Below are 17265 nucleotides of genomic sequence, written 5' to 3'. Positions count from 1 at the left end.
GGGTCTCTCACAGGGTCCTAGATGCTTATAAGCAAAAAACACTCCAAATGGTGTTATGGAAAAACCTGCTTAGATGAAGAGATTTCTTTCCTGTTTCAGCCTGTGACAAGCAACAAATGTAAGGGGAGTCTTGGAGACTGTTTATGAGGAGGAGAGAACTCCCAGCATGAGCAGAACATAGGAACTACGAGTGTGTGCTATGCTAGCCAGGAGAGGAGATCCTACGAAGGGAGGACATTCATACCAGAGATAATCGTCAGGGGCAGCTTTAAGAAAGGAAGGGCTTGGGGCGCCTGGGTGGCTCAGTGGGTTAAAGCCTCGCCTTCGACTCGGGTCATGATCCCAGGGTCCTGGGATCGAGCTCCACATCGGGCTCTCTGCTCAGCAAGGAGCCTGCTTCCTCCTCTCTCTCTCTGCCTGCCTCTTTGCCTACTTGTGATCTCTGTCAAATAAATAAAATCTTAAAAAAAAAAAGAAAAAGAAAAAAAGAAGGGAAGGGCTTACCAAAACAGTTCTACACCCAGCCTACTATTCTAACATATACTTTCTCTGAAAAATAATCTGGAATACAAGAATTTAAATGGGTAAGCCAGTAATATAAAGTCTGAACAATTTGCCAAAGAAGACAGGTGTCTCTTTTTAGGCTTCAACTAAAGCGTTTCCTCCAGATAACTCCACATCACTTACACCCATCATATAGTATTAGTCAACAGTCACTGTTTTCTGTATATTAAAAATGTAAAATACAAAGAATTTCTGTGTGGTTTAAAATAACAGAAGGTCCTACCTCTTTAAATATCTCTAAATTTTTGCTTGATGTTTTTATGCTAAGAAGTGTTAACAAAATGAGGTTCTAGAGTCAGTACTTTCTTACCCGTTCAATTCTTTCTCTGGTCCTTTCAGTTCCTACAGGAACCTCGTGAATATGATAATGGCAGCAAAGGAAGCTCATGACGGGATCAGGAGCATCAAATAATTCTCGCAAGTAAGAGAAAAATCCATACTGTCTGAAATGAAAAGCACTTACTAGAATTTTCTTCTTAAAAAAATATCATGTAAAGAAATCTGATAGTTGAAAAGTGGCAAATAAACAATAATATATAAATTAATGATCGTACAGCAGAAATTTCTGTGTATTTTAAAATCACTTAATATTGTGATTAATGTTGAGACCGATTTCCTTGTCAGAAAAATTTAATATATTCATCATTACAAACTATTAATCTCTTTTGTTTCTTCCATTGCTTTTATTTTTAGAATGTTTATTTACATTCAGAATTAAGATATTTACTTATAACTGTTTCATAATTGCAAATTTTCCACTTAGTCCTTCTGGAAATAACTCCTGCATTACGAAGTGACAATTTGTTTTATTTTCCCAACACCTAACCAATTATTTTAGTATCTTCCATTCAACAATTCAATATTAATCCACTGATCTGAAACATCACCACCATATAGTAAGTATTCTACAATTTATCTGTTCCTAAATTTTTCCTTATTTTAGACTTAAGTAGAGATCCTATAAGGAAATAAATAGTTTATAACATACTTATATTTAAAAGCTAAATGGTTATTCAATATTCAAAATAACAGGTTAATTCTAAAAATAGTTTCAAGACTTACTTTAGCTCATTCAGAGATCTTGAAGGTGCTTTGTCTGCATATGAGCTCTTGGGAGCAATAACAGCATTTACTCTTAATTTTTTATTGTCACGAATCTGAATATAAGGGAAAGAATATATTTTAATTGCCATATACTATCAATCAAAATGATTTTTTGAAGTTATATTCCAACTGGTGTTAGGATAGGAAAGGATGACCCAAAACTGGATATTTAATGGTACTTTCAAGCAAACTTTTTAGTGTGATAATGACCCTATTATTACATGTTTTTACAGAAAGTATTTATCAGTGAAAATAGTAAAACAAATATGCTCTAACAGTCGAGGAAGCAGTAATACCAAAACTCTTCCAGAAAGTAAGAGGAAGTACAATGGTCATTTCCCAAATTACTTTAGGATTCTAGCATAATCCTGATACCAAAACATGAACAAACAAAAGCCCTCATGAATACATATGCAAAAATCCTTTACAAAATATTAGTATACGGAATCCAGCAATATGTGAACAATACACATGACCAAGTAAAGTTTATTCCAGCAAGGTGAGATTGATGATATGCTCCAAAAACCAATCTCACTTAAATCAATGAAGTACAAAACCCATATGATCATCCCAACAGATGCAGAAAAATATGACAAATTCTTGGCAAACTAGGAACAGAAGGAAACTTCATCATCCTGATAAAGGGCATCTAGGGTAACTGCACAGCAGACATAATACTTATTATACATGGTAGTATGGGGAATGGTACTCTAATAGATAATGTCGTAGGAAGCGGTTATATACGATAAATTTCACAATTTAAAATACAAACAAAGTCACACCTGTAAGAGGAAGTTCTAGTCCTATTGAGGAGAAGCTACGGAAAGTTACTTAACAGAGCACACACACAAAAATAAAGGTCAAAATTTCAGGAACCCAGGTCACATCATCTATATAGGATTCATATCCTTAGCACAAAAGAAGCCCAAGTGTTTGACTCGAAAAAGGCACTCAGTGTTGGCTAAGCAGGCCATTTCTGATAGAAAGCAGACAAATGCACCTGACGGAATGCCCTTCATAGCATGCCACATATCAGACTCGTAATCTAAGGAAGCGACTTCTTCAGAAAGCTCTCACACCACAACAAAAACTCCTGGCTAAGCTTAAATAATACCAAACTACACAACTGTCTAACTTTCTGGAGTCCATTCTGTAATTTTATACATGCAACTTTTTATGCAATTACCATATATTCACATTCTCTGCAAACTCCCAAACCAGGAGGGCAATATGGTAAAAGCCAAAAAAAAAGTAAGGATTCTTTCCAATCACTAGTGCACCACAGAAATCGAGGACCACCGACCTAACTCAGGGTCCTGTCCTCATACTTGCTGACAAAGACTTAAACAAAACAAAATTTAAACCTATCTTTAGGGTTTTAAAAGGTGACATACACAAAAGGAAAGAAATCTGACTGACAATAAGAACAACTAACAATATATATATATCGAATATATATACATATATATATTATAGATAATGTAATAAAAATCACAAATAAGCAGTATTCTACACACCTTTATTTATTAAAGGATTTAATCCTCATAGCCATCTTTTGAAGTAGATCATACATCTACATTTTACAGATGAGGAAATTATGGCATAAAACATTTAGGAAACTTGCCCAATTTAGTAGCAAAGCCAGAATTCAAATCTTGGCAGCCTATCTACAGAGTCTGTGCCTGTAACTACTAAGCCACATTGCCTGGTAGTAGCTTAGACTCCCAGGGTGTTTCAATAGCCAGATACAGAATTCTCATTCTTTTTGAAGAGGTTTTATTTAAAAGCAACAACATATTGATTCCCACGCTCCCCATCAAAGAAGGGTTTGATTCCAGTACATCTTCAAAAAGGATGTTGAAGACCAAAAGTCCATCGTTACGGATTTTTTTGCTCTTCAAACAGTATGACAGAATTATTCTTACTAACTCCAAATAACTTCAAAACATGTTACAGATGGAATTATGGACTGTTTTTTCTCTTGCAAAACAAATTCATTCCCCAATAATGACAGAGATAAAAAAAGAAATTCACAAAATCAAATGATTTTATACAAAAGTTACTGCTGGTATAATTAATCACTATTTTTTGTTTTAGTTTGCATTTAAAAACTGAAGTACCAGAAGGTAAGCACCAGGTGAGTCAAAGTATTACACAGGTCACTTGCCTCTTTGAGGAAAACCTCCATATCTTCTTGACTCTCAAATACAAAAGCTCTCAAGTCATTTGATGAAATATGATTTTCAATGTACTTGGCATTTTTATTATCTTTCATATTGATCTAAACAAAAAGAAAATATAAGTTAATTCTCATGAAATCCAAACTGAATACTAAAACATAATTTTACTTTGAGTTATTTAACAAGTTTCAATTTAACACTTAAGGGGGATAAAATTTGGTACTGAAGACTCAACATTTTAAAACCTCTACTTAATTTAGTACCCAGAAACATCTAATACATCATAAAACAAAAAATAAGACTTAAATAAGCACCTGGTGCACATCAATTTTGATTTTATCTAAGAAGTAACTATGTTCCTTTCTAGTCAACCCTCTGGAAAACATCTGAAATGGCTCAGAAGGTAATCTAAGAGTATAAACATTTTTCTTCTGTCCCCAAACTTTTACTATTTGTCTTCTTAATCTTCAAGAGGAAGTTATATATGGCAATAACTGATCAGTATAAAAACACAAAGAATTAAAATACAACTTTAATAGTGCTTTCAAAAGAAATCCTAGGCTTGTATCACTAGGATTTATTTTTTTTTATTTTATTTTTTTTTATTTTTTATAAACATATATTTTTATCCCCAGGGGTACAGGTCTGTGAATCACCAGGTTTACACACTTCACAGCACTCACCAAACTAGGATTTATTTTTTAAGTATTAACAAACCAGGCCCTTCTGCATGTGAGGTTCAATGCTATGGAAAATACTAAAAAGGTCAAGACAACAAATCAATATACTTTTTGCAGATGCTAAGTTAAAAAAAAAAAGCAAAAAAAGCAGAACACTATAATAAAGATCCGTAACAGGGGTATATGAAACGTGCTCTCTTATGGAATTTTAGGGGGCAGATAGATTATCTTCAGCAGATGGAAATCCACCTTCTTGAAAAAAAAAAAAAAAGATTTGTGAAAGAAGGTATTTATGTACCATATATATAAAACACAGCATACTACTGGTGAAGAGCTAAGACTCTGGGGTCAGACAGATGATGCTTCAAATCACATACCCTTAAGTCTCTGAAAGTTTCAGTTAGTTCATCGCCAAAATGGGCACAGTACAATAGTCTATATCTCAGGAACAAATGTGGATTAAGAGAGCTAATAAAAACATTTTAGTACAATGCTTGTCGTATACACATTGGCAAGTATTACTCTCTATTTTAAACTACAAAATATCAGCTAGCATTAAAACGGGGAAAACCGATACACAAGAAAGTAAGTCACAAGAAATACCTAAACTTAAACACTATAGAAATGTAGCCTCTATCATTCCTTATTATTTTTTTTTTTTTGGTAGCAATTACTGCATCAGAAGCGATGGTACAAATGAAAGAGAAGTGGGTGTTAGCTACGACTTAGAGGGTAAAATAACCCCACTGTGACTGCAGAAGTCACCTTTTTAAAAAGAGCTGTGGCTAAGTCGGCCTAAGACGGGGCTCTCATTATCACTCCTTTACCAGAGTTCCCCTTTACTGGGGCTTCCACCTTGTGTACGGTGGTGATGTGGTCATTCAACTCTTTGAAGAACGTCACCTGCTCATTTAGAGAACAGTTTCAAAAAGTCACATGAATAGGGTCATTTCCGTCCCTGCCCAGCTTGTGCCCTTCCAGTAGTGACTGAGTCACACCGCTTTTTCCCCAGGTAATGCAAACTGCTCTGCACTGAATCTGGCCTCCTGACATCCAGAAGGAAGATTTCACCAATTTGTTGGTTCTGCGGCTTCATCAGCTACTTATCAAGCTCCTCTCATGAGATGGGTAAAGAAAATATTTGGCAAAGTTCAAGGCCACTGTTGCACAACCCAGTGAAGACAGACTGGTAGGCAGAGGAGACACTGTACTCCAGAGTCATCTGCTGGTTGATGGCAGACTCATAGTTCAGTTTTTTAACATGAAATCTTTCTATACAATCTATCTTAGAACCTGTTTTATAAATCATTAATAGATCATAAATGTCCTCTTATATTAATAGACACCAAGAATGACTTTTTAATGGCTGCATAGTATTCCTTTCAATAGATTATAGAACAGTTTACATGACCAGTCCATCTCTGGAAATTTTCTTCTTTGCCCCATCATCATTTGGGCTATTATAAACCCTGCTGTGAGGAACAGAACTGTAAGTAATTCTTTGCACAGTTCTCCCATTCTAGACTGAGCTGGTTAGAAATAAATCATGGAAATGGACAGTTGACAAGTAATATGGCTAAAATTTTAAGTTTATGGATTGCTAACTTGTCCACATTGATGACATTTCAACTAGATATTGAAGGATTAAGTGTATATGTTGCGGGTGGCGGAATACAAGGGTAATCCAGAAAGGATAAAAAAAGCAAGACTGTACCTTTTTATTTCAAAGATTCAAATGTAATTTGAAATATAAATATATGCCAGGTAGTAATCCCTGTTGGTGACAGGCTACTACTATTGGGAGATAAAAGGATGGCAAATTTACCAAAGTTGTGAATTATAATTTTGAGGTTGACATTTTAATGAAAATCTGTTAATTACTTGCATTATAAGTTATTAAGGCTCAAACTACTTTTTTCTATTTTCTTTCAGTCCTTACCAAATTAATCAAAACAATAATGCCTGCATCCAAAATAGATATTCCCTTCTTGATCTGGCAAATATAATAATACATACCTGAGCAAGAAGAGAATACAGTATTATGCATATTAACTTTGCTAATATAATCTATTAAAAAAAAGACTACATGAAATGATTTTAAATAATAATACAAATATGAATTAAAGAAAGTAGAAGTTTTCATGAATCCTACAAGGATCTAAAGTGCACTCTTTCCTAAAGTAAAAAAAAGAAAACTATAACCCAGCAATAACAATCCTTGAGTCATTTTGGTAAGTTTTAAGTTCATATTATACCTAACTATATCACTGTCAAAGAATGTGGCTTTTACTTTATTTTCTCTTTTGATGGCCAAAATTTTAAAAATATTTTAGATGGAAATCTTCCTAGCCATTCCATGGCCACACTTCATTAAATGATTTACTAAACACAGCTTATCCTATTCTAAATGACCCATGGTCATCAAAATAGCTAGCTATCAAAGGTTTATGTGGTCAAAAGACTGCTGGCTGCATTCTCAGAATCGTAAGAATGCTTGATTATTTGGAGGAGACTTCCTCTTCAACTTCTATGGCCTGCTATAATCTAGTAACTGCCAGAAGGAACTAGCTGACTGAACTAAATTTATACAGGATTCTTGGTCAATAAGCTGACAGTTCCATACTCTGACAAAGTCCAAAGACTTAGTGGTCAAAAGTCAGGTATGGATTCAGCAGCACATTAGTAGCCACAAGTCTGATAAAGGGAAACTAAGGTGTTAATAAGACTAGGAATTCTTAAAACAACAAAAAATCTGTATTAGAACAAAAAATCTATAATGAATACAATATGAAATGCAATAATGAAACAGATGTTACCACAATGAACAAAATTTCTTACCGTGAGCATTATAGGCTCATAGACTCTTTGCTTAAATTTGTCCCGGTTATTTCTTAGCCATAAAACAGCGTCATATGTGTCACGGTATCTTTGCCTCAGCTTATCTTCCTTCTGATTCATAAGATTGTCAAATCGTACAATATTATCACCCACACCTAAAAAGGAAAGGAAAGTTATTAGTTCTCTGAAAGCTTTAACTACTGAATCCATTAGTAATACAAAAGATACCTTAGATCCAAAAGTTAGCAACACCACTCAGCAAGTATCCACCACAGTGAGAAAGGACCACCATGGACAAATTATTATCAAATTTCTAAACACTTGAGATAAAACATGCTCTTTAAGCTATCAAAACTAAAGAGGTCACAAAAATAAGTCAGCAAAAAAAAAAAAAAAAAAAAAGTAAGAACACACTACATTTCCTAACATGACTGCAACAGGCCTTCAAAATTCTGAGAAAAATTTTCAACATAGAGTCACATATACAACAAAACCAAGAGAAGAGGATCATGAAATAAAGGCATCTTTAGGGATGCAAAGACTCTGAAATTAATCCCCAAATATCTCTTCCTACAAGGTAACCCAAAGATAAGGGAACAATGTAAGAACATACTAAGTAATATAAGAAAAAAAAAAAAAAAAAAAGTACACAGAATTCAGGAATAGCTTTACCCAACACAGAAAAGGATTTGTGACGAAGCCCAAGAAATCCCAGACAACTGCCTACTTTCTTTTCTTTCTAAGAAAATATTAAGGCAAATGGATTTTTTAAAGGTAAATTAAAACTTAAAAAAAAAAAAAGCCATCAATGAAAGAAAATCTCACCCTACCGCATTACTCGGCTCTGCTGTAAACAAGTCTCACTGCTGCAAGAATCCTTACTATTCCTAGCTTTTAGAATTAACCCATAAACAGAGCACATAAAACTTAATATGGTTCTCAAGAAATGTTTTAAGCCTTGAAAATATAAAAACCAGAGCACAAATTAGAGGACTTAGAATGTCAGAGGAGCAAAAAGTGAAAAGGATGAGTGCTAGTATTTCAGCTTACAAAGTGTGCATTCAAGCACTACTGACAACTATTTGACACAAGATAGAAGGGTATCATAATAAATAAATCATAAAGGTTAATGATTACTAACTAATACTACTAACCCCACTCAAGGAATTAATATAGGATAGGAATTGTTATGAGCCAAAATCTGTATCTCAAGTTATAAAATAGCAAAACATAGTATCTTAAAATGAATTAATCAAGCCATGGTGAAATAACATGATTAAAATATAAATAATGGTGCACTGGAAAAAACTGCTGAGTTATTTAAAAATGCACACACCTGAGAGTGGGTATGGAGATCTGAAAGAGGTGGAGGAAACTGATAAACATACAAAATGGGGGTTGTTTTCTTTTTTACTGATCTTAGTCGTACACACTGAGTAGTTAGTACTTAAAACTTCTTCCATGTGTAGAATGTTATAAATCAATTTTCATGGTCCATAGAAAAGAAGAGCAAAGATGAAATCGAACAGATTTCAAAAGGGCAAAGCTAATGGAAGGTTCTGAAAACTAGAGTGAAGAGCTTAAATTCGATCTGATAAATAACAGTGAGTGACTCTGTGAAGAAAATAAAGGAAAGCATTTTTCCAGAATTAAAATCAACTGTCATAATCTGACATACATAAGGCAATGAATGGTTAGCCAGTCACAAAGCACGGTATATGCTACTTTTAGGTGATTAAGACATTAACTTGCAAAGACCAAGCTGAGCTTCCTCAACAAGGGGATTTGAGCAGCTAAAGACATGGTACCAGGGGAAGAAGAAAGCCATCAACAGAAATAGATCTCCATTGTATCAACATCTCTTCACCCTGTTTCATAAAACTTACTCTTTCTCTCCTTCTCTAGGCTCTCCTTCTCTCCTCGCTTATCAATTACCTCGCCTTCACATAATGCCTTTTCATCTTGAACTCGTCTCAGATCATTTGTAATGGCATCAATGTGCGGCTGAAGATTCTCACAGTTTTCTGCGGTCTTCAGTTCATTCTGCAAATCCTCTATCATCTTCCGAGTGTTACTTATCCTCCTCTGGCGGTCGTGTTCTTCATTCTGTTTTACCGTTAATGCCTGCTGCAGTTCCTCAATCTGAGAAAACACAGAAGGACGGTACAGGAGACTGTTTTTTTCTCTCTTGCTAAGGCTTTTACAGTAATATAGTATTTAAAATGCAAACAACCTAACAACATGGGCGTTTTCCTAACTAAACAGTACTCTGCGGTAATTCAGAGTGTTACTCCTACCAGACCACCTGTTATCTTTATTTTGTTCACTAGTAATATCCTAAGTACTGGAAGCGGTGCTTAGCATATAGTTAGCACTTATTAAATATTTGCTCAATAAACAAAATATTTGTAAAGCCAATTTGCAGATTTCTAAATACTGACAGAAAATAAGTTCATATCACACACCAGAAGACAATTAAAATAGCGTTTATATGTATATAACAAACTTTGAATAAAGCAGTAATAACAGAAATGATAACAAAGGTTATGTCACTCTTAATTTTAGACAAACTTTTTTTTTTTTAGGATTTTATTTGAGAGAGTGAGCGAGTGAGAGCAAGTAAGCAGAGGAAGAGATAGAGGGGGAAGCAGACTCCCTGCTGAGCAGGCAGCCTGACACTGGGCCGGATCCCAGAACCCTGGGATAGAGACCCGAGCCGAAAGCAGACGCTTAACAGACTGAGCCACCCAGATGCCCCTGAAACTATTTTCTTTCAACAAAATTATTTACTAATACTTGAAATTAATATTTTGAGATTAATCCTCCAACTATATGTTTAGATTTGGTGACATATTCAAGGTAAATTGTTAAAAAAAAAAAAAACAAGTCATGTAAGATGCCAGTAGATTTTTATCAAAACCTTACAAAGTCCAGCTAAAAGTTAAGACTTTAAGACACACATGCATACACAATAATATACACGTATAGAATCCTTGTTGTGTAAAAAGTACAATTTCGTAACAACACGTCACATAATCTGTTAGGCCGCCTTCACTCCAAGTCCTATTTAGGCCCTTTCTCCCTCCCCCTTACCAAAGTAGGATCAAATTCATTATATGGAAATATGGAAAGCACACTAACTTTTAACAAGCAATCATCTATAATCTTAATATCCTTAAACCTTTACATTTTTTTTTGTTTTTTTTTTTTAATTTTTTTATTTTTTATAATCATATATTTTTATCCCCAGGGGTACAGGTCTGTGAATCACCAGGTTTACACACTTCACAGCACTCACCAAAGCACATACCCTCCCCAATGTCCATAGTCCCACCCCCTTCTCCCAAACCCCTCCCCCCAGCAACCCTCAGTTTGTTTTGTGAGATTAAGAGTCACTTATGGTTTGTCTCCCTCCCAATCCCATCTTGTTTCATTTATTCTTCTCCTACCCACTTAAGCCCCCATGTTCCATCACCACTTCCTCATATCAGAAAGATCATATGATAGTTGTCTTTCTCTGCTTGACTTATTTCACTAAGCATGATACGCTCTAGTTCCATCCATGTTGTCGCAAATGGCAAGATTTCATTTCTTTTGATGGCTGCATAGTATTCCATTGTGTATATATATACCACATCTTCTTGATCCATTCATCTGTTGATGGACATCTAGGTTCTTTCCATAGTTTGGCTATTGTGGACATTGCTGCTATAAACATTCGGGTGCACGTGCCCCTTTGGATCACTACATTTGTATCTTTAGGGTAAATACCCAGTAGTGCAATTGCTGGGTCATAGGGAAGTTCTATTTTCAACATTTTGAGGAACCTCCATGCTGTTTTCCAGAGTGGCTGCACCAGCTTGCATTCCCACCAACAGTGTAGGAGGGTTCCCCTTTCTCCGCATCCTCGCCAGCATCTGTCATTTCCTGACTTGTTGATTTTAGCCATTCTGACTGGTGTGAGGTGATATCGCATTGTGGTTTTGATTTGTATTTCCCTGATGCCGAGTGATATGGAGCACTTTTTCATGTGTCTGTTGGCCATCTGGATGTCTTCTTTGCAGAAATGTCTGTTCATGTCCTCTGCCCATTTCTTGATTGGATTATTTGTTCTCTGGGTGTTGAGTTTGCTAAGTTCTTTATAGATTCTGGACACTAGTCCTTTATCTGATATGTCCTTTGCAAATATCTTCTCCCATTCTGTCAGTTGTCTTTTGATTTTGTTAACTGTTTCCTTTGCTGTGCAAAAGCTTTTGATCTTGATGAAATCCCAATAGTTCATTTTTGCCCTTGCTTCCCTTGCCTTTGGCGTTGTTCCTAGGAAGATGTTGCTGCGGCAGAGGTCGAAGAGGTTGCTGCCTGTGTTCTCCTCAAGGATTTTGATGGATTCCTTTCGCACATTGAGGTCCTTCATCCATTTTGAGTCTATTTTCGTGTGTGGTGTAAGGAAATGGTCCAATTTCATTTTTCTGCATGTGGCTGTCCAATTTTCCCAGCACCATTTATTGAAGAGGCTGTCTTTTTTCCATTGGACATTCTTTCCTGCTTTGTCGAAGATTAGTTGACCATAGAGTTGAGGGTCTATTTCTGGGCTCTCTATTCTGTTCCATTGATCTATGTGTCTGTTTTTGTGCCAGTACCATGCTGTCTTGATGATGACAGCTTTGTAATAGAGCTTGAAGTCTGGAATTGTGATGCCACCAACGTTGGCTTTCTTTTTCAATATCCCTTTGGCTATTCGAGGTCTTTTCTGGTTCCATATTAATTTTAGAATTATTTGTTCCATTTCTAAACCTTTACATTTTAATATCTACTTCTATCTTTTCATGGAACATATATGTTTTATGGAATCACTAAAAATGTATTGAGAGCAGTTTCTCATTTCTCCCATGTCCTTGGCAAAACAAAATTTTGTTACCTGTGTAATGTCCTGTTACATGGCTATGACACATTTTACCCCATTCCCTACTGTTGGACATTTGGGTTGGTACCAATTTCTCCTTTCTGAAACTTTAACTTTGGCAGTGTCAAGAAAATGAATTGGAACATCCAAAATCCCCCCTCCTATACCAAACAGGCAGAAGGCAGAAACAGTGAAAGTTAAAATACATATCTCTGATTGAAAGTGAACAATGTTCAATGGATCTAAAAGGAAGAAGGAGACAAGAAGCCATAGTATCCAGCCAGGGAACCCATAAGGTCCAAGGCAATGGGAATAAATAGGGACAGAATTAAGAATCACCAGACACAGGGTGCTGGGTGGCTCAGTCGTTAAGCATCTGACCTTCAGCTCAAGTCATGATCCCAGGATTGCTCCCCTCTCAGCAAGGAGCCTGCTGCTCCCTCTCCTTCTCCCTGCTACTCCCCTACTTGTACTTGCTCTCTGCCAAATAAATTTTTAAAAATCTTTAAAAAAAAAAAAATCACCAAACACATGAAGAAGGCTCCATGAAAAGGGGACAAGAAATATAGCAAAGCCTTTGTACTCCCAGCAAAACAGAGACCCACGAAGCTACCAAAAGTCACTGGGGCTACTGAACAAATCTGTATGACTACCTGACTTAAAACACTGGGAAGCAGCCCAGAGGACCCCATTCTTCCGGATAAGCTTTCTGAACTCGAATTCATGTGCAGTTCTCATCCAGAAAACTTCCATGACTAATTCCATCATACTCGGGTTTTATATCAGACACCATAGGTACAAACTCCTAGATCACCCTTTATCTTCAATTTCCATGAATGTTCTTATTCTGACACTTGGCTATTCCTGAAAGACATTCTCCCTAGAATCCTCTCTAAGGTGACCTCCTGCCACAATCCTTCAGAGGTGGGGAGGGTGTTAATCCTCATTAATCCCTACTGTACTATATCCTCCATTAAGTAAGCCCCACTTAATTTCCCTTGAAGACTGGTATCAGGCTTTACCACCCATCATCTCTGTTGCTGTGTTAACTAGCTCACCCTGCATACCCTTCCTCACTCCATTCATTGATGACTTAGCATGCCAATTTTTTCCTCTCCGTATGTTGAAGTCCCACAGTCTAACTCTTTGGCCTCTGTGTTCCTGGATTTCTTCACCTTTAACCATCTTTTCCTAAACCTCTCCTCAGCTACTTACCATTTTACTTCAGATCATGTAAAGCACCACAAACTGTACACCTGAAAACCATTTCTACAATCCTATTCTTCCAGTCCCCTTTACTTCCATTTTACTTACTGTAGTATCCAAACTATTCTTTGACTCCACAGGGTCCTGCAATCCAGTGACCCTACCATCTTTTCACAATCCATTATCCCCTTCATTTCTTTTCTTTAATCTGCTAAAGTTCTACAAGCCAGCACAAGAACCATTCCTTGCAAAGACTCTTGACCCTCTACCACTCCTATGTCACATCAGCTAGGGAAAAAAGCAGTCTCTATAAAACCCAACTATATGCCTTCTGTGTGTCTTGGATACTATGTGTCTTGGATACTCTAAGCAGTATCCAAGCAGCTGAACTAATTGAAGAAACTCTCCAAAAACTCATCTCACTTTGAATTCATGGCCACAAAACTCAAATAGGAACTCAGAACTACCAGACAAACCTATTACATTTCTCTAATAAAGGTGTGAGCTCATTCTAAAAGGAGTTCACAGCCTGGCCTCCTCCCTTCCTCAATTCTTTATTGCTGGAGGCGCTCTACTCACTCAGCTGATAACTTTGTCTCATACTTCATGAACAGCATAATTAAAATCAGTGCTATGATCAGAGTACTATTCCTGTTTTACAATCCATCACCCTAACTCTATCTGTACTCAATTCATTTTCTCTTGTACAATATATGTAGAGTCCTTGTAGCTACCTAAGTCTAAGACTACTCTAAGCAGAGTTTCTCTAATTACTTACGGTAGAGGACAATTTTTTTAAAAATTCCAAGCCATCAAAAGTCAACTTGTATCAATTACACCTACAATAAATTATTAACAATCATTTTGGAAAACAGCTTGTCAATTTCTTCAAAATATTATATTCTACTATATTTTTGATATCATACTATGATATTCTACTCCTAGGAAATTATAAAAAACGAAAGCACATATTTATACAAAAGCTTGTACAATACTCATGCCAGTTTACTGGTAATAGCCCCAAAACAGAAATAACCTTAATATCCATCAATAGGTGAGAAGATAAACTGTGGTCACAAGGGAAAAAAATACATTAAAGCAAACAAAAATTAAAATAGAACATATCAAAATTGGTGGACACAGCTAAAGCAGGGATGAGAATAAAGTTTATAGCATTAGGTACATATGTAAGAGGAAAACTCTCAGATCAAGAACCCAGAAGAAGCACCAAATAAACCCACATCAAGCAGGAAAAAAGGAAATAATAAAGATACAAACAGATATCAATAAAATTTAAAAAGGGGAAAAACAGAGACAATCTATGAAACCAACAGCTGGTTCTTTGAAAAAAAGCAATAAAATTAACAAACTTCTAGAAAGGCTGCCCCCTTTCTTTGGGGTGCTCCCAAAAAGGAGAAGACAAAAATTAACAATATCAAGAATGAAACAGGGGTATCACTGTATCACTACAAACATCAAAAGGACAGTAAGAAACTTTATGTACACAATTGGACAATTTAGACACAATGGACCAATTCCTAAAAAAATATTAGCTACCACAACTCACTGAATATGAAATAGATTACTTGAATAGCTCTCTATTAAAATTCATAATTTTAAAACTCCCCGAAAAAGAAATCTCAAAAACCCAGATAGTGTCATTTGAGAATTATTCACCAATTGTGTAGAATTAACACCAATTCTACACAATCTCTTCCAAAAACACAACTGAAGAGGAGGGAACACTTCCCATTTTATAAAGCTAGTTGGTATTCTGACACCAAAAGCAGAGACAGTATAAAAACAAAAACTATAGAATATCCCTCACAAACACAAACTATTAGTTAATAGAATTCAACAATGCATAAAAGTATATTTATATGCCACAGCCAAGAAGGATTTCCAGGGATTTAAGGTTATTTGATGGTTAAAAAAAAAAAAATTAAGGTAATGCATCATGTTAACAAGCTAAAGATGAACACGGACACTGTTGTATTGATAGATGCAAAAAAATTTAAAAAGCACTTAACAATCCAACACTCAATCAATATAAATACTCTCAGAAACATGGGAAGAGTGGAACTTCCCAAACTTGATTAAAAAAAAATCTATATGAAACCTACAGCTAACAATATACTTAATGGTGAAAAAAAACTAGTTGCTTTCCTCCCAAGATCAAGTACAAGGTAAGAATGTCCACTTCTGCCATTCTTATTTAACACAGTGCTGTAAGTTCTAGCCAGTGCAGTAAGGCAAGAAATTAAAGGCATACAAATCAGAAAAGAAAAAACAAAAGTCATCCCTACTTGTACATGACATGCTTGCCTATGCAGAAAATCCCAAGGTCTCTATTTCTGAAAAGGAGAGAGGAAAGGAAAAGAAATACTTAGGTGTAATCTCACAAAATAAAAAAAAAAAAGTATGCTAAAAACTACAAAACACTCACTGAAGAAATCAAGTATCTAAATAAATGAAGACATACCGTGTTCAAAGATTGGAAGACTCAACCCAGTAAAGATTTCAATTCTCCCCAAATTGATATACACGTTTAATGCAATTCCTATTACAATCCCAGCAACATTTTTCTGTAGATATAGAAAAGATTTGGATGTCATCAGGAATGGCAAAATCAAACTATGAAAATCCTCTCCTCCATAAAAGCAATGAAAACACTGACAAAAACTGTCAAAATTAACTTTTTTGGAACTCAGGAATTTAATCAAATGCTTATAATTACCTGGAGACTGTTTATTCCAGAAAAATGTCTGAATCTTGGTAAAAACAGCAAATTTTGTGGGATTCTGAACAAGCCCCATTCCCTTGGTTAAAAAGGTTTTAAGTTCTCATTCTTAGAAAACTACCATTATCTGATCTATCTGCACTTCTGGAAAACCTTACTACAAGGTCTATCTTTACTCGACATGACTCCACAGTTTGCAGCCTTTACCCTGAAGCATTTGCTAAAAACAATCAGTGGCAAGTGTTTAATACCACAGCTGTTTCATGAGGAATAACAGTTGTGGTAAACAATAGACTTTCCCCCCAAAACTTAAAAAGCTGGAGAATGAGACACCTGTGTGAGACTTGGGAAACTCCTGAGGAATCTAGAAGGCTACATGTATGAGCAGACAGTGTGCATGTCTAGAACTCTGCACATGCTCAAGACTGGAAGAGACCCTAAGCTCTCACAAAGGCTCTGCGTACATAAATGTTTCACCTTGAGGCTATGTGCAAATTGGAAGTGAAACCCAAACCAGAGCTGTAAACTAGCACTGGACATTAACCAAACCTTGCAACAATTCAGAGAGCGCTTACTGAATCTTGGTACACAGTACAAACACTACCCTGCTGTGTGTTGAAGGTGTGGCCTAACATACATGAGGAGATCCTTGACAAAGACAGGGAGACATCCTGGTTGCAGTTATTTAAGGAAATATCTGACCAGTACACTAACTCAGCAGAGACTTCAATAGTCACATACAACAAAAAATACAAATTTCAAAGAATTAGTTAGGAAAGTAACTAAACAAACCGCAACAAGAAGCCTGGGGAGAGAAGGACAACTGATTTCAAAGTTGCCACTTCATGTTACTTGAAATGCCAGTTTCAACAAAAATTACAACATTTTCAACAAAAGTATAGGCCATACACTGGAAAAAAAGCAGCCAATAGAAAATATCCCTGAGGAAGCTCAGAAATAGACTTACAAAGTGAAGACTTTAAAACAGCTATTTTAAGAATGTTCAATCAACTAAAGAAAACCATGTCTAAAGAACTAAAGGAAAGGAAG

General features: G+C 35.8%; 1 protein-coding gene across 3 annotated transcripts in view; it reads right to left on the bottom strand.

The window, feature by feature from the left end:
• The window catches only part of SMC5 (structural maintenance of chromosomes 5), a 97570-nt gene that overhangs the window by 36231 nt on the left and 44074 nt on the right, over positions 1-17265 (bottom strand). For all 3 annotated transcript variants that reach the window (XM_082696700.1, XM_082696701.1, XM_082696702.1), the window contains 5 exons: positions 9253-9508; positions 7367-7521; positions 3836-3949; positions 1627-1721; positions 875-1007 (listed from right to left, as the gene is read on the bottom strand). In XM_082696700.1, coding sequence (XP_082552826.1) covers positions 875-1007; positions 1627-1721; positions 3836-3949; positions 7367-7521; positions 9253-9508 — 753 coding nt within the window. The remainder of the gene's footprint in view (positions 1-874; positions 1008-1626; positions 1722-3835; positions 3950-7366; positions 7522-9252; positions 9509-17265) is intronic.

Source organism: Mustela nivalis (assembly GCF_964662115.1).
Source record: "Mustela nivalis genome assembly, chromosome: 13".
NCBI classification, from domain to species: domain Eukaryota; kingdom Metazoa; phylum Chordata; class Mammalia; order Carnivora; family Mustelidae; genus Mustela; species Mustela nivalis.
This window is presented reverse-complemented; position numbering and strand designations above follow the sequence as displayed.